The sequence below is a fragment of the Chroicocephalus ridibundus genome, chromosome 1, assembly GCF_963924245.1.
Source record: "Chroicocephalus ridibundus chromosome 1, bChrRid1.1, whole genome shotgun sequence".
NCBI lineage: Eukaryota > Metazoa > Chordata > Aves > Charadriiformes > Laridae > Chroicocephalus > Chroicocephalus ridibundus.
In genome coordinates, this window is record NC_086284.1 from 195622869 (window position 1) to 195641622 (window position 18754).

At 37.9% G+C, this 18754-nt stretch overlaps 1 protein-coding gene across 8 annotated transcripts in view; it reads right to left on the reverse strand.

Moving 5' to 3' along the window:
* The window catches only part of CADPS2 (calcium dependent secretion activator 2), a 320439-nt gene that overhangs the window by 56356 nt on the left and 245329 nt on the right, over positions 1 to 18754 (reverse strand). For all 8 annotated transcript variants that reach the window (XM_063323277.1, XM_063323280.1, XM_063323282.1 and 5 more), the window contains 2 exons: positions 13234 to 13337; positions 9465 to 9621 (listed from right to left, as the gene is read on the reverse strand). In XM_063323277.1, the coding sequence (XP_063179347.1) occupies positions 9465 to 9621; positions 13234 to 13337 (261 nt within the window). The remainder of the gene's footprint in view (positions 1 to 9464; positions 9622 to 13233; positions 13338 to 18754) is intronic.

The following is an 18754-nucleotide window of genomic DNA, read 5'->3' on the forward strand; positions in this document are numbered from 1 at the left end:
ACAGATGGGATTTACTGCATGAAAAACTGTATACGCAACGCAAACTAAAGATGTATTAAAACCTGAAAATAAGTTTGCCACCACCACTGTTTGCCCTGGTACTCCTTGAGACGTTCTCTAGTGAATCCTAACTCTTAGTGGACTACTGTCCTGTCCCACCAACAGAATATATCAATTTCACGCTTCGAATGTGTCTGTGTTCACCCATTAATCCAGCACTGTTATTAGAACCTGTAAGATTATTCCTATGTGTACATAGAAATCATACAGGCAAGCTGAGCCAGAGAGAGACATTTTCATGACTTTGGTAGCCTTCCTTTTCTCCCACACGCATTCTGATGTAGTAAATTGTCTTGTCGGTTTCCCCTCCTACCTATTCCTGCATCCAGGATTCTCTTTTCATTTGGGTGGGTATCACAACCACATTTTCAGGAGGTTTTCTCCTCTTCCTAAGAAGAAAATGCTGGAAACCGTCTCATAAAATTACAATCCCCTCTTGCTCCAGTACTAGTACAACTCCATGTACAATATATAAACACAATTTCTGTAACTTCCAGGAACTCCTTTGCCTTCCATTCCTGAATGATGTCCACCACAAACTTGTTTCAGCTCCCTATTGCTACTTGTATTGCAAGGAAGTGCCTTTGTTGCTGCATGTCTGGACAATAATTTTTTTTCATTTTTTCTTCTTGAATACAATGATCTGAAGCCAAGAACTATTTTCCTGAAAACACCCTTGTAGAGCAATGGGAGATTATGCATCAATCACTTTTACCTAAGGAGACAAGACTGACGTGATCAGCTCTCTCTGTTTTGCTCACCTGCCTCTTTTTTTGCTAAGAATATTGAAACTTTTAGCTAATGCCAACCATCTACACACTGGGGTGGAAATCTCAGATATATGAAGTTTCATGAAAACAGGCAGCTAAGTAGCAGGCAGAGATTATTAGGGTTTCCACTGAGAAAAAGGCAGCGGCATAGGCTCTTCTCTTATTAAACACTTGAGAATGCACCCTTGAGAGTACCTATGAGTCCATCACAAACATGCTCCATTATTTACACTGCTCATAGAACTACTTGTTAACTAGCTAGTTCTGGCATAATTATTTGTATATCAGGTGCTCAAAACAGTGTTATTTCTTCTATATTTACGTATCTTAAAACTGGAGTATTGGTGACCAGCAATAATAACTGAGAAGGATATTAACACAAAGATTTCACACTAAACAGCTGATGACCATTGCCTTTGAGAAACAAAAGGTGGCTGGTATAAAGCTACATCTCAGGCTGATTTTTCAAGATAACTTTGAGCTTAAAAACAACACAAAGAATACAACTGTGTCAATTAAGTCAATATTGCTGCTATAGTGAATCAGTGCCGGACTGGCATTAATCAGGCAATCACAGTTACTTGAAGGGATGAGCTTGTAGTTTACTGTTTTCTGAGCGCACCGCAGAAATGCTCTGCTACAAGCCCTGCTCTGGGAATTGCAGTAATAAAGCCTCATGGGCAGGAGGGCGACTCCTTGTTATTCTGAAGTCAGAATGAAATTTAAAGAAGTCACTGGCAATAAAAGCTGTTCAACTTAACAAGCTGAATAATTTTCCTAACATCCTGACACCAGTCTTTGCAGAGAAGTGAAACTTTCTAAAATGATGCCAAGACTCTTAATCTGACTGCAGGTCCACAGAGATGCCCCCGTATGTGGGCACACACAAGAGAATGCTGTTTCGGATCAACACCTTGGTGAGCATTCTGTTTTCCCAGGGCTGAGGACATGGCAGCCCTGATTTACCCATCTGGAGATCTCTGTCAAGGATTACTGCAGGGCAGGGAAAGAACTTGGAGCACAGGGGTAAGTGATATAGCTGAGTATCATCGTCAGACTCATGGCACTCTACCCTATGATTAGAATTGATCTTGCCAAAAGGCAGCACCTGTGCATCAAAGCAGATGGGAAACAAGAGATCCTTGAGGAAATGCCACACTTCAAATCCCTCAACTACCACTTGTCTTCAAAGCTATGTAGCTTAATTCTCCATTGTCTTGTCAATATAGACACCCCACACCCTCTTCATATGAGCCATCTCATATTCACACAAACAACAACAAAAGGAAAGCCTATGCCAGGGCAAGCTAATGCATAGACAATATTAATGGAAAATGATTGCAGGAACAGAAACAGATCCCCATATGAAAAATTCCTGGAAGACTGAAGTTAAAGATGAAAGTTATTCAACTTTTACATATTAGGTAGCTGAAATATATTAAAATATGACAAGAAAAGACCAGAGGTAAAAAGTACAATCTAATAACGCAGCACTGGAATGATGTTTCTCCTCTAACAGCAGGACAAGAATCTGCTGTGCTTGCGTACATTAGAAGCTGTGGGGCTTGCTTCACTTTTACTTATATAGGCACAGCTTAGGACTTATCCTGGAGTCAGCTATCCTCAAGAGCTTCTGGAGAGTCAAAGGAAAGGAAGAATGACACAGGTTAACATGAGTCTCTTTTCCACTGACAAAATTAGCACTTTGGTAGACAGTCTATAATTATCCTGCTCTCCATAGGCTTCTTGGGAAGGCACCACTTGGATTTCCTAGCATATTTTAAAATTCAAAATAAACCCAGTAAATTTCGAGCAGGAAGTTTCCTTGGGGCTCCATATTCTATTTGTAGCAGTTGAAAATCATTAATAACCTGAAAAAAGAAAGCTTATACTTCCATTCATTTCCTGTTTATATTACATTCTGACTCCACAGAGCATTTATTAGTCAGTTACTTAAATTGTGGTGAAAACTGCAAGTCCCTCAGCTTATATACAAATTGTGTATTTTTACATAGAAGACATACTTTAAAAGTGAATTTTAGAAATACTCTATACGGAAGCAAGCTGAAAATTTATTTAAGAAGTAAAAATTTCCCCCCCTGCCAGAACTTTGGCAATGAAACTGGAAAGAACTTCATCTTTACAAGGCAGAGTGACACAAACAACTTATTGCACAATTTTCTTGTGCCTAAAATGCCCATTCAGTCAAAAAGGCTTTTGGATACTCTGGTAAGCAATTACCGGCTTGAGTTAGCTCGCAGCATCAGTAACCAAACACACAGCTCTAAACTGAAGGCAGGTTATGATTTCAAAGCAGCTCCTATTAGGAGCGAAAATTCTAAGTCCCTGGTCTAAGAAAAGATTCCCACTACAATTAATAAGATGTGTAAGGTTTGATGAAAGGTATCTTTAAGTGTGGTTATGAACTTTGCCCTGATTATCTTAAATCCAAATTGTTTTCTATCTCCACCCTGTGGTTTAAGAAGGGGGGTGTGATGTTATAAATAGATTGTAGTACAAAAGTGGTACGTAGGCTGTTACAGAGCAGGCAGGTGATGCTGCCTGTGGTGGTGTTTGCCACTCCGCTACTAGCAATGGAAACAGTGTAAAAAAAACTTATCAGAGAATTCCTGTTTGAAATCCATAGCCATGACAATGGCAATGGCTTTCAAGAGGCTAAAACTCCACATGCTGTTTTTTTTTCAGCTTCATCAGACAGTCTACAGATGTAACATGGTCGAGTTAAAGCAGGTACACTGAGTAGTACTTGATGGAAAATTAAGATTATGAGTTAACTTTAGAATACTAATTTTGATTCGTGCCAATGTAGTAATGCAATCATGCTGAGCAACGGCACAGTACATAGTGTCCACAAGGGACACTTGGAAAGAAAACCGGGTAAGGAAAGGAGCAGAATATTGAATAAACAATTGAAAAACCTCTAAATTAAGCCAAATATATAGACACTTTATGTAACTAGGCACATGCCACTGAAAGTTATCTCTGACACCGTCTTAAACGAAGAGGAATGTCTGTTTTGAGGCACTGAAAACCTGATTAATCTGAATAACTAAGCAACTACAGAAAGTAAATTGCCCTCTAGAGCAATTTATAACTTAATTTATAGGCTTTATGGACAAAAAATAACATGGTCACTACAGAAAATAAGATACAGTCCTGGGGCAACCAGGTCGTTCTTCCCTCTATGAACACCTAATTCTGGAAAAAATAATTTCACCACCATAGAGAGATATTGGGTACTATTATCTCTGTACAGTCTGCAAAGCTTCACACAGTTATAACTGAAACAATAGAAACTTCGGAGATCATTAAAATGTGTAATATAAAAGCAGCTAAAATATTTTTTTCAAACCTTTACATTTTGTAAAACCACAAGAAACTTACCTACAGTCTATCACTTATCTCTACAGTAAATATAATTTTTTAAATCGCTTTTTCTTATTTGTTAGCCCTTGTCAGAAAAACTGAAATATTTTCGAGGATAGGAAGACCATACTCTTCCATCTATTATTTTAAGTAGTTCATCAGTCAGACTTAACACAACAGGAAAGCTGTCACTGATGAACTCACTGATGAACTCTTAATTGCTGTGGAATGAGGTCAGAAAAAAATGGAGAAGCTTAAAGTGACTCAAAATGAAGTCCTTCATATAGAAATGTGAAGCTGCAGTCAGGACTCCCTCTGACTGAGGGAAACATAGTCACAAAGGATGAGGAAAAGGCTGAGGTGCTCAATGCCTACTTTACCTCAGTCTTTAGCAGTGGAACTAGCTGCTCCCTGGGCACCCAGCCTCGTGAGCTAGGAGACAGGGAGGGGAAGCTGAACGAGGTCATCACAATTAAAGAGGAAGCGATCAGTGACCTGCTACGCCGCTTGGATGCGCACACGTCTATGGGACCGGATGGGTTACATCCAAGAGTGCTAAAAGAGTTGGCAGATGTGCTCGCCAAGCCACTTTCCATTATTTACCTGAAGTCATGGCTATCTGGGGAGGTCCCAATGGACTGGAGGGAAGCAAATGTAGCACCCATCTATAAGAAAGGCAGAAAGGAGGATCCGGGAAACTATAGACCTGTCAGTCTGACCTTGGTACCAGAGAAGGTCATGGAGCAGATCATCTTAAGTGCCATTACAAGTCATATAATGGACAACCAGGGGATCAGGCCTAGTCAGCATGGGTTTATGAAAGGCAGGTCCTGCCTGACGAACCTGATCTTCTATGACAAGATGACCCGGTTATTGGACGAGGGAAAGGCTGTGGATAATATCTACCTAGACTTTCGAAAAGCATTTGATACTGTTCCCCATAGAATTCTCATGGAAAAACTGGCTGCTCATGGCCTGGATGAGCATACGATCTGTTGGATCAAGCACTGGCTGGATGGGTGGTCCCAAAGAGTGGTGGTCAATGGAGTTAAATCCAGCTGGTGGCCGGTCACAAGTAGTGTTCCTCAGGGCTCAGTGTTGGGACCATTTCTGTTTAATGTCTTTATTGATGATCTTGATAAGGACATAGAGTGTATCGTCAGTAAGTTTGCAGATGACACCAAGTTAAGTGGGAGTGTTGATGTGCATGAGGATAGGGAGGCTCTACAGAGAGACTTGGATAGATTGGACCGATGGGCCAATGCCAATGGAATGAGATTCAACAAGGTCAAGTGCCGGGTCCTGCACTTGGGCCACAACAACCCCATGCATCGCTACAGGCTTGGGGAAGTGTGGCTGGAGAGCTGCCCGGCAGAAAAGGACCTGGGGGTTCTAACTGACAAGCGGCTGAACATGAGCCAGCAGTGTGCCCAGGTGGCCAAGAAAGCCAATGGCATCCTGGCTTGTATTAGAAATAGTGTGACCAGCAGAAGGAGGGAGATGATTGTCCCCTGTACTCAGCACTGGTGAGGCCACACCTTGAGTATTGTGTCCAATTCTGGGCACCTCAATACGAGAGAGATAACGAGGTGCTGGAGCGAGTGCAGAGGAGGGCAACGGAGCTGGTGAAGGGCCTGCAGAATAAATCTTATGAGGAGCGATTGAAGGAGCTGGGACTGTTTAGTTTGAGGAAGAGGAGGCTGAGGGGAGACCTCATCACTCTCTCCAACTACTTGAAAGGACATTGTAGAGAGGTTGGTGCTGGTCTCTTCTCACAGGTAATTAGTGATAGAACAAGAGGGAATGGCTTCAAGGTGCAGCAGGGTAGGTTTAGGCTGGACATTATGAAAAAATTCTTCACAGAAAGAGTGGTCAGACACTGGAATAGGCTGCCCAGGGAGGTGGTGGAGTCACCATCCCTGAATGTATTTAAGACTCGTTTAGATGTGGTGTTAGGGGATATGGTGTAAGGGAGAACTTTGTAGAGTGGGGGTGATGGTTGGACTCGATGATCCCAAGGGTCTTTTCCAACCTAAATAATTCTATGATTCCTTCCTCCTTCATGAAAAGCTATACGCTGTGCTGGAAGATGCATTTTTGTCTCATTGTTAAATGAATATTGGCTTTGAAGTATTTGGCTTGAATCTTGTCCAGTATTCTGTATACTATGTAAAATAACACATTTGATATCATTTGAATAGTAAAGACCATGCATTTTCATTATCTCGCAGTCTTTCTAATATTATATTGTAGTGACATAGTTATAAAAATAGTCTTACATGTAGGTTTTCTTTAATGCTGTGGAAGTTAGATTGTTTCTTTATTGTTAGGAGTTCGTTCATGTCAGGTTTATACGAAAACTGACTCCTGCATTGAAGATTTAGAGCTCATTTAAAGCTCTTGAGATAGAATAACACGCAGGTGTCAGTCCTCCAAATTTCAGTGAAGATTAACCTAATATGCAATATGGTGACCTAACAGTTCTTCGTTTGAAAGAAATCTGAAAAGTAATCTCTGATATAGCCAGAGAGTGAGAATAACCCAGTGGGATTTCCACCTCTTCATTTCCTAATGAGTTTTTTGATAATGAGAGGTGACTTTGCCAGTCACCGTGGGCTCTATTATGGCTAATTTACTCCACTTCACTCTCCTTGTTAATTATTAACACTAGCCTTTTTATCCTCATGAGACCACATTCCAGTTTTTCCCTTTTTAGTTTTTTTTTTTTTTTTTTTCTAAATCTAGCTTTATGAAGGTGATAGTTTTCAGGAAAAGGTTTTCACTTAGGGTAAAGCCAGAATTACTTATTGCATTTTGGAAGACTGTAAAATTGATTATATAAGCATGGGGAGCTTTTTCTAATGGCTTTAATGCACTCGGAAGGTGAAAAGGCTGTTAATTAAAGAATAAGCACTGAGGTATGTTCCACTTGGGAATCAGTTCTTGGTAGAACGGTCACTTGCCACTTGCTAACATATCCACCGATTAAAAGGTGACTAATTTCCATGGTTGCTTTCCACTAGTTCTGGTGAAAAAAAGTGTATAATTTTCCAGATGGCTTTCACTTGCCAGAAACTGTCATTTACTGTATCTATTACCATTAGGGAATTACTGAAATTGGTATACAGGTGTAACATTTCATACAGCAGTTATTTCTTATCCTTCAGTTAAGGTTTTACAACCTTGCTAATAATTGCTTTGACATGCAAGTTTTCATAAAATATCTTTCCCAAGGCTGTTTTAATCATTTGGTTTTATTATCCATTTAATCTTTTAAGGAAAGAAAAATCACTAGCCTACCAGCAACCTCTTTGCACAGGAGAACAACCCTTGTTTGTTTCTATCACTTCTCTCAGGCTGGAATCAAAGCGCAAAGGAACACAAACGACAATGATGTAGTTAAAACTGGTGCCACAAATCCTTCTTGTAAGGCTGCTGTAGAATACCTCCACAGCTTTCAGAAACCAAATAATTGTTTTAAGCACACATAACATCACAACTAGAGATGTGCTTCCTAAACTGAAAATATAAGAGGGTAGGAAAGGCACCTGAATATAGGCTTCAGATTTTTAATCTGGATTTCAGATGATCAGACACCCCCTTCAAGTAATACAGAACCTGCCTTGCAGGAGTCTAACTCTTATGAGATCTGCCCCAAGATCGAACAATTCCTACACCCTTGTGAGCAGCCTTCGAAATCAAGCTTAAATTACCACCAGCACAGCAATTCTAATACTTTTCTGTAGTTGCAGTTTGTCCAACAAGGGATCTAGACCAAACAGCAATGAATATCTTGAAAACAAGCTAAGGGAAACACCAGCAGATATATTTTCTAGGATAACATGTGAAAAAAGAAATCATCAGGAATATGGCGTTTCCTGTATTGCTAAATGTCAGGGTATGGAAACATAATTCATGAAAAGAGACCTTGAAGACTGGATGTTAATGTTCTTCCACTCTGCCCTAGACCACATCCAACAGTGCAGTAACAGCGCCTTTCAACAATCCTGTCTGAGATTCAGCTACAGTTCAGCGGCCCTGTCCATTTGCCCCTTTCCCTCCATGAAGTTTGTCATCCACCGTGTTACAGTGAATTGTACATTTGCTAGTTGCTCCATTGCATGACATGGTGCTGTGGCCAAGAGGTACTATACTGATACGACCTATATGTTTCAATAAACACTTGGCAGCTAAAGTTAACAATAATACAATGATAAATAATATAGGTTGTAATACGTGTAACCTTGGAGAAAAGCTCTTGAATACTATTTTCCATTCTTTCAGTCAAGCAGTTCCCATACACGGAGCTAAAATTCTTAAAAGCTATTGAACTTCCACAGAAATGAAATGAATTTTCCAGGAAGAGTTAAAAATGATCCCTTGTATTTATAAGAAAAAAATCAAATTTTGGAATGACTTGAATCATCGCATAAAAAGAACATTTGGATCTCCAAAAATAATTAAAAAAACAGTAGGTCATTTTCTCATTTTTTAAAAATAGAACATGAGTAAATATATAAAACATAGCACAAATATATTTTTTTTTTCTTTTTGATGCCTTAAAATGTTAGGAGAAATTACCTGTCTGCAAAATAAGGTGACGTTTTTAAAATAACACCTAATCCATTTTTTTTGGTTTTATTAGTTATTTCCTTAATTCCATTATTAAAATCACTTTCACATAAAACATGCCTAGGAAATCACTTAACTATTATTAAAGAAAAAGCTCTCTTCAAAGACAACCAAAAGCAAAATACGGCTATTTCAAATTTTGGTCTCCCACTTGAATAACGATACAACAATACAACAAGTGAAAATAACACTCTGATTTATTGCATGTATCTTACCACATTCATGTGAAGCCTACAATACCTTTATAGACATAACTACTCGGAAAATAGTTTCCATGAAGGCTTAGAAGGAAATATTAGCTACAATTTTATTTAAACAGTATAGATTAAACATCAAATATTAAATACATATTATGCTGCCTGTACATAATTGATTTAAAACTGAGCAATTTGTGATACTGAATGGTTAATAGATCACCAGTAAAAGGACTGAAATGGTGCAAGGATAGAGAGAATCTGCTCAACTTCCAAGAAATGGACGACCAGGATATATAAGATAAACACTAGGCACTGTCACTTTTATTTTGAGAATTATATTATATAGAAACACATTTCTAAGGTGTGGGCACATTGAAAAATCTTATGCATGCAATAAGTAAAGAACTTAAGATCTTACTGTCGTTTCTGAGGGCGTTATTCAGCAGCTGGAAAAGTGGGAAGCTGTCCCAGGAGTCCTGCGGCTGTGCCTCGAGCGCTGAATCCATATCAACAGAATAGAGAGACAAAAACTTCTCTGCATGCTCAGCCAATAATTCTGGCCACCAAGCGAACGCCTGCAAACATGACAAAATAGAATTACTAAACACGAGTGATAAAGCAAAGAGATGTGTTGTATCTATGGCAAAATACATTTGGATATCTCACTTCATGTTCTATCTCATTTGGGGAGGATTAACAGGCCAAGTAAAAAATGTGAAAATATTTTATAAAACCTTGCATGAAAAAGAAAACAAATAGATTATGCTGGGAAAGATGATATAATCAGAACAAAAATGTAACACAAAAAATCAAAAAAGGAGTATAAATCCCTGCAACTCTTTTCACCAGAGAGCAAAGAAAAGGATGAAGGCCTCATCACTGAAAAATTACTGTATGTGCTTCTTTTGATTTCATTCAATTCTATAAGAAATTAGTTTATTTTTCAAATAAATTCTTGTGAATACATTTTGCACTCATTTGCTAATCAGAAGGGATGGTTTTAATGTGAAATTTTATTCCTTGAAGTCTAAGGTGGTTTTTTTAAGAGATACAGAGTGCTTTTTAATTCCTATTTTTGCCTATTTGTTGGCTTCTCCCGAGGAGGTCATCCAGTTTTCCTTCCGCAAACACTATAAATACATCTTTAGAAATTCAGTAACGTCTATATTAATTTTCAGTAACTTAACAACCTGTTGGAATACATGGTTTTCTTTGGTAAAAATTTAGATTCTTGGGTAATCTCAGCTTAAAAGAAGAGAAGTCTGTGACAAATAGTGTGTCAGCCGGTAAAGCCAGCTCCACGTTAAAGACTGCTTCACATATAACTCTTGTACCTTTTTACTGTCACTTAAATCTGAGCTTTGAAGGTCAGTATCGAAGCTGAGTACTGGATCAGAGGCAGCTGTATGATCCTGGAGTTAACGACGAAAGTGAAGTCAGCTAACGAAATAGGATGAATATCACACACTGCTGAGAGTGTTTTGTTCAGAGTTAACAAAGATATTTGGCAGTGAGAAATACCTACACATACTACATAAGAAAATGTCTTTGCTTTCAAACTTATGCCTCTCATTTTGAATATCTCGTTTCGACTATTTCTGAGTTGCCAACATGGGATATATGTAGCTTGATCTCTAAGAGCACTGATTTCCCACAATTTTAAACAAAGTCATGGCAACTCTCACTTGCATTTCTGAAATGCAGGTCCTAGGTAATGTAGAAATATGAACTCAGGCCTGAAAACACAGCTTCTGAAAAGTGGTGTAGAAATATTTTTTTTTCCATCCTGGACTTTCTGATGATTGCCTGTAATTCTATTTGACATGGGGCAAATGGAGAAAAGATGAATTGGCAAGAGGTTTTAAAGAAATGCTGAGCATCCTCTGCTACTACTGGAGAGTACTTTGCGTGTTGCAGGAGGGACGGATGCTGATTGGCACCATAGTGAAAAGGACAGATGAGGTTTCAAAAATTTTGGCAAGAGTTTGAAATGGAGTCTTTTTCCTCAAACTGGAAGAAGTTTCTCATTAGTAAATCCTGTTTAAATGGGAGCTCATTGAAGGAACAGACTCCTTACCCCAGCAAATAACTAAATGCAAAGAAATAAAGGAAGAAGAAAAGAAATGTATACAGGCATTGGCAGGCGTCCCTTTTAGGCAAGCAAAACTCTTTTCAGAAAATATTGCCAAAACCTCAAAACAAACAAAGCAAAACCAAACCCAGAACACCAGCACATTTTCTTTCCATCTTCTTTCCATCTTCTTCCCTTTTGCAAACGGCACTTTGAACCCAGACAGAAATTCTTTTGACCCTCTCAAGAACTACCCATCATTGCTTAGGCAGCAAGGAAGAAGAATAGAAAAACAAATACTACAGCGAAGACAGTAGTTCAGTCATTATGGATAATATGAAAACAGGCCAAAGGCAATTAGCAATTGGTGACACACGTTCTAAGACAACAAAAACATTGACTGGATTAAAGGAAGACTGAAGTTCTTTGATTCTAGAAAGACACACAAATGTTGCAATACAACACCAGAAATCATCGGAGCAATTTATGCTACACGTTCAATGCAGAGTCCCATGCTACAGACAGTGAAAAATAAGGCTTAGTTCATCATGAATCACATACCTCTCTTCCCTTTGGGAATCCCAGAAATTTGGAAGTGTTATGAATTAAAAAAAAAAAATAAAAAAAAATAATCTAGTATTAAAAAATGTGATACACTGTTTTAGAGATTACTGATCCTTTTTGTCAACTGCATCATCATACATTCAACATTTACTTAACTTTACAATGTGAAATCACCACACATAACCTTCGATTTTGCGTAGGGAATGTATAATTTTTTTATCTATTTCTCAGATATTTTTTGATACCGAAATTCTACATGCTGTATACATTTCAGTATAATTGCATATTTATTACATGAACGAAGGAATGGGGAAGAAATCTTAAAATCATCTTTATTGTTTTCAAGCTGTCTTAGGTTAAATTGAAAACTTCTGATGAATTGATTTTTCTGAAGGCACAAGCGATATATTTATCCTTTTGAAAAATACCACATTTCTGACTGCAAGTAAACAGCATGGAAAGTATCATTTGATCTGTTTCTTCTGTGTTCTTTTCCACAGAAACCTAATATTCTTACAGTAATGCACATCCTCAAAAGACAAAGACAACAATATATACATTTTATTAAGTAATCATTACAGAGTAACACAGTGGCAACAGTAGTGTAGAACAGGACCTCCAGGGAATTAATTTCAAATCATTGAAACAGCTGTTTCTTCAGTATAAGATAAAACATCCATAACAAGTTCACACATGACAGATGTAAGCTAAAAACTAGGTTCCATAGTGTGATATAAAAACAGCTGTTTTGAATGATCATATTTACAACTATATATACTAAATCATGTTTATCCTTTTGCTTATATTCCTCAAAAATATTTATTGAGTTTTTTAAGAACATTTTAAAAACAATTTCCTGAACCTTAGAAAAGTATATTTATTAATAAAATGTTGATAATATATACAACTGTGTGTCCCTGTCAAGTTTATGTTTGCAATTCCTTCATATAAAAGCTGCTATAATTCTAAATATTCTAAATATTATGATTTCTGTATCATGAAGCAAGAGACTTGAGTAAGAAACATGAAATGGTTCTATTTTATTTCTTCTACCTTGTAACGCCATTTTAAAAAGTGCAAGTTTAGAAGCAGTACTTTTCCAACCAACAGAGGAGCAGTGTGAATGTGATTATTATACTCATCATTATTTTTATGTTAAAATCAAGTTCTATACAGCAGGATGAAAACTAGCATTCAGTTATATTTTCTTTCTATTTTGAATGAGGTGAAAAGTTGGAAGGAACAACTGTGTAAGGCTATGAATCTTTTCCATACCATTTCACCACCTCCAGCACAAAGATGCTTTCTCTATTTTATGCTCTTTAATTTTCATTTCTAAACCTACAGTTCATTCAAGCGAATTCAAGTACAGTTTTATTTCACTTCACTCTTCATAAGCTTCAAGTCCCTTATTCCTCTGTAAATGTGAACTGCCTTAAACATATGTCAGAAAGTAAAGCTAAAATGTTTCTTGACAGAATTGCTTCGCATCAGGGGAGAAAAAAATCTAGGAACAAACCGCTCTCTACAGCAAATGCAGTCGGGGCCTCACCTCTGAATGATGTTCTTCATTTTGCTGCAATACCTCGATACAGAGTTCTGCAAGGTGAAGAACCTCTTCCAGTTTTCTAGCAGGTGTTGCTTGGTTCATGGTCTCTATTTGAATATAAAATGCAAACCAAAATTGCTTTCGTTAGAAATAAGATTCAATAGTAAGGGAAAATGATGTCAAAAAGGAATGGGAACGGTGCAAAGTTACTATATTCTGAAGTCTAAGCAATTTCACATGTTAATGACAATCTTTCAATAAAAGTAAATGCAGCTGAATGTCCAGGTCACTAGAAAGAGAAAATATTTAATTCACAAAAGAATCACTGATCATTATAAACGTTATCTGATTTCATATGCGAGAACTAACAGGTGCATCAATGTATTAGATGCTCAACTTCCGCGACAAGCAATTTCTAGTTCTCTTCAAGGTCAAACATACAAAGACAGCAGACATTAAAGACCTTTTTCGTTATTGTACCACCAGTACAATGCTGTTCTCACTAGATGACTCATTGTCTTCAGCAAGATTCATGCATTTTGCAGCAGTCAAAAATCCCAAATGTTTTATCTAAATAAGACACTACATTTTAGGCGTATTTAAAAATAAGAAAAGTACAAAACACAATAACTACTCAAGTAACTAATTTTCAATAACTAATTATTCAAATAACTGATTTTCTACCTGCTGTTCAACAATAAGAGTTAATCTGCATGTTTTTCAGTACCATAGTGACAAGTAGCGCTATAAAATAAAGACGTTATAACAGAATTGACATGAGTCTACTAAAAAACTCCACGCAAAAGAAGGAAAAATGCAAAGGTTACAAACGTCACGAGGATCACTTATTCTACAGAGCAGACTTCAAAAAGAAAGCAAACAGCAAAGACAAAACAAATGTAACTAAAATTCTTACAGGGCAATTAAATTCAGTTTAGTTTTCAGTGAAAAAAAGGTCATAGGACTACATCCCAGGAAGAGTCACTGAAGATAAGGGAAGGGGCCAATTGACAGTTTTTACAATTGTAGTTTAATCAGTGCAAGTAATCTGTCCAACTATGTAATTTCTATCATTAGGAATAACTTTAATAGCTATGTGAGCTTATTTACTCGACAAAGCTCTTGTGTAAACCGTGGGATGTAAATGATGTTGTACAATATAATCATATATAAAGTATGGTCACATTAACCAGCTTTGCAGAGGTCTCAGGAAGCTGATAACAGAAGGTGAGTGAGGGGCTCAGGAATCCTATTTTCTCATTTTCTGTGTGTTTTCACGGACATCTGAATAGCAAATCACATGAATACACATCTTCATATGCAGAAAATTCTGGTGACACTTCTTTCCCACTTTATGCATTCATCATGACATAGAACATTAGCAGATTAATTAAAAAAACTTATATAATTGCCTTCGTGTCAGTAAGAATATCGAACTGCATGCACTAAATATTTTTAACACTGAACATTTCTGGCAAGTCAAAACAACTTTTCAGACATCTTAAAAGCAGGTGACCTCGTCCAGTTCTTCAGCACTAATATATAGCTTTAATGCAATTTTTGAAGAAACATTGGATTACAACCTTCAGCAAACATCTACTTAAAGATGACTACAAAAGCACATTATTTTCATGCAAAAAAGCATTACATTTCATGCAATAAAGCAGGCGAATTAGTTACTGAAGTAACTAAAAAAAATAACTCAAATCTTATTAAAATAGACCACATCAGTAGACAAGTTGAAATAATATAATTTCTAAACTCACAATCGAACTCAAGAACGAGTTATTGTATGAACATGGACCAAGCACAAAGCACACACCAGGACACAAAACTACATTTGCCATGTCAAGATTACGGTTATTAATACTATACTGAATTTGCAAATTTGATAGTGTAGAAGAATCACATGAATATAACCACAAGTATATTAATGTATTATATTAAGTGAAAGTAGAAAGGATGGGTCCAGCCCCTATTATTTAGGTTACAGTATAAAAACCGCTATTGGATTCAGACTTCAACAGTGGTGTCTACGCTTGTCCCAGACTTTAACTTGTGTTTCCTCTAGTGGTCAGCGTCCTCTCCGCCCTGAAGACACAGCAAATACTATTCATACAGCTGATACATCAGTACCAGTATCACCGATGTTAATGAGTCTTAGAAAGAAACCAGTGATAATAATAGAGAGTATGGCTGGCACAGCTGATTTCAGCATAAACAACTCATTTTATTACAAATTCAGCGTGGTCTACACAGACCTTGCCGCTAACAAAGTAAACAAAATAATTGCGTAATTAATAACATTCATAATTGCATTCACTCCTAATGAAACTAAATAAGCTGTAAACTATTCAGAAATTACATCCTGGAAGGGCCTCCTCTAAATTAGTAAGAAAGTAATTCTAATAACTATATTGAATCTGATGTTGCATTTTTGCATTGGAGCAAGTTCACTTATTCCACACCTGGAATAAGCTCAAGATAGCCTAAAAATGGCTATTGAGTGGACATCACTATCAGTAGGGACAGCAGGAGAATAAACGTAAAATTATCCTGAATAAGCACTGTGACGAGATCATGACGAAGAGAAACACGTTAGCAGGAAAGTATTAATTCCATTGAGCAAGGCACGGGGGAAATGCAGTTCTGGTCACCTGTGTCGGAGCGATGAATTTTGATCTGAAATGGCATTGAAAGGATAAGAATTCTGATTTTCAATCAGAAATGGCATTGAATGGAGAGTCTGGTTTTGTTTGTGTGTGTGTTTGCTTGTAAGGCGTAATAAGCCTAATAAAATGAAGGATGAAAGAGGGGATCAGAAGTGCTCCTGCATAGGCAGTGTGGAAACACTTGGTAAGAAGAAGATCTACTTATGATCAGGGATGATGCTGGTATAAAAATAAATCAGTCATGGTAAATTATTTAAGCCAGAAATTGCAAGAATTTGGGTGATTATGGGACTAATGTTCGGGAATAGTTTCTTCACAAGGATTAGTGTATTTAGGAGCAAAAAGAGGACGAAAACTGTAAATTTCCCTTTGAGGTGAGTATGGCAAGCTTCTGAATGTTGTTTCATGGCACAAATGACTAGAAATGTGGGACAGATTAGGGTCAGCAAATTCCAGTTTCAAGTTTGCATGAAATTCCCCATGCTATTTACTATTTACTAGTTTATTCTGAAACTATTTACTAAAAACATGCAAATTACTCTTGATGCTTCATACAGCTTTCGATAATATTTTAAAAATCATTATTTTCCTGTAAGATTTATTGATAAGAAAAGGTGGCAGATAATTGCACTCACTCTGCATCCTTGGAAAAATCTCTCTAATTTTGTTATTGTTTACTTATTCACAGAATAAATAAATACATGCAATTTCATTTGGATGGTATATGCTTCCCTGCATTTCACTTAGGCTTCACCTAAAGCTTCCTTTTCCATCTGTAAGTTACCATACTAGCTAGTCATTTTTCTCTGTAATTAATAACCTTTCTCTTTCCAAAATCTAGTGAATACGTGTTATGGATAACCACCATTTACACACGTATATAACCACGGGGCCACAAAGTAATTTGAAAGAAAAAGAACTAAATATTAACTTTTTTTAACCAAACAAGTAGGATATTTGAAATATGAGTACAAATAGACTGTTATCTAGAAGTTTTAGAACCTCCAAAACACCTGAGCAAAATACTGTGCTTGTCTTTATAAGCGTAAAAAAATTACAGGAATGGAAATCAGTGCTGTCAGTTTTCATTATATTCATGATGTCTTTCTCCCCACAATTACTAAGGGTTGTTAAGATGTGTTTACAGTACTCAAACTAACAAGTTGCAGCAGGAGCCGAGTCAGTAAATATGCTGCTTGACATCTTTTAGAAAATAAACAGAAAAAGCCATCAATCATCTGTTTTCAGCTTCACATTCTGCTGAAATGAAAAAGGAAGCCAAGCTTTGCAAATAATGGATGCTTTCTCAAGTACGCGTTATCAGTGAGTCACAAAGGTACCAAGAAAATATTGTTAAATGAGCTAAGCTAACTGACTAAAATGCTACTGAAATGAGAAGGTGACTGTTTCATGGACGGCTGGAGCCCAGGGCCAGAAGGGACTGTCAGATCATCCAGTCTGACCTCCTGTGCCACACAGGTCAGAGAACTTCTCCCTGTTCTTCCTTTCTTGAGCCCACCAGTATGTCTAAAACCTTACATCAGTATGTCTAAAACCTGACTTAAGCTTGCTTTCCAGAAGAGAGTTTATCCTTGAAGACAAATGTACAATTCACCTCTTTCTCCCCAGCACATAAGATGTTAAACATGTGTGTTTCATTTCTCATTGGCATTTGTTGACCACAGGAATCTGCTGATTAAATAGGTGATTCTCCTCCTCAGGTATGAGCACAGTGCAGCTGGGAGGTATCTGCCTCTGGCCTGCCAGTCCTCCCACTGAGGCACAGCAAATATCCCTTACTGGTTTTCCCTGTCCAGTATTTCACCCTTCCTCTTTTTCTTCAAAGAAGTATATCCAGACCGAGACACTCAGGAGAGCCAACCTGTCTGGAGAGGATGAGAGGATCTCCCACAGACCAGTGACAGGAATATTGGGAAAAAGGCAAGTAGTCGTGTGACACTAGAAAACGGCTGCTCCCTTGGATCATCACTTCCCTCCACGGCCAAGGACTCTGAGAGGCCCCACATTCACAGCCCTGGCGGGTGCACGGGTACCTCCTCATGCAGCCAGCTAGATGGAGCCGGAGACTTCCACGGTGATGTTGTAGCTTAGGAGTTGGTCAAGCTCATTTTATGCCAAACTGCAACAGAACATCCAGTTTGCATTTTGATCCTCTATGTCAGACAACTGGCATTTGTTTTAATTTTCATCAGCACTGTTGCCCTGGTTGCTGGCAGCCCTCAGCTGTCGTGCTACTTAACGTTAGTGCTAGCAGCACTCACGCCTGGAGCAAGTGCAAGATGTCTATTAACGGAGGTGTCTGACCACCAATTAATTTGTTTCTATGCATGTGCCAGAATTAGTCCCACAGGAGGGCAGATAACGCGATGACTGCTGGCTGCCAGTCTCCTGCCTGTATGCGCTGCACACACAGCAGTGCGTGGCCTGAGCAACTTTTGGAGTTTCTGAAGGAATATTGCCTGTTTGGATATTGTGCAGAGTGACCTAAATCTTATGTACTTCTTTCCAGATCTAATTGTAGTGCACAGAGCCTAAATGAGCTACGATGCTATACCAGCTCACTTGCCAAGGAACCTGACTTACTCACTCCAAATTGGAGCCTGGGAGTGAACTCGATGCAAGGAAGCCCCGCAGTAAAACAGGCCATGATATAATTTGATAATATGGATACATCATCATTTCAACTGCATAGAGCCAACTCTGTCCCAGTAGGACCCATTAATTCAAACTTTTTGACGTGCGAAACCGGAAAGTTTGCTTTTAGACTTGTCTTAAAAGCAGGACAAACATCAATAAACTGGAGCTAATATATGTTGCTAGACCTGAACTGA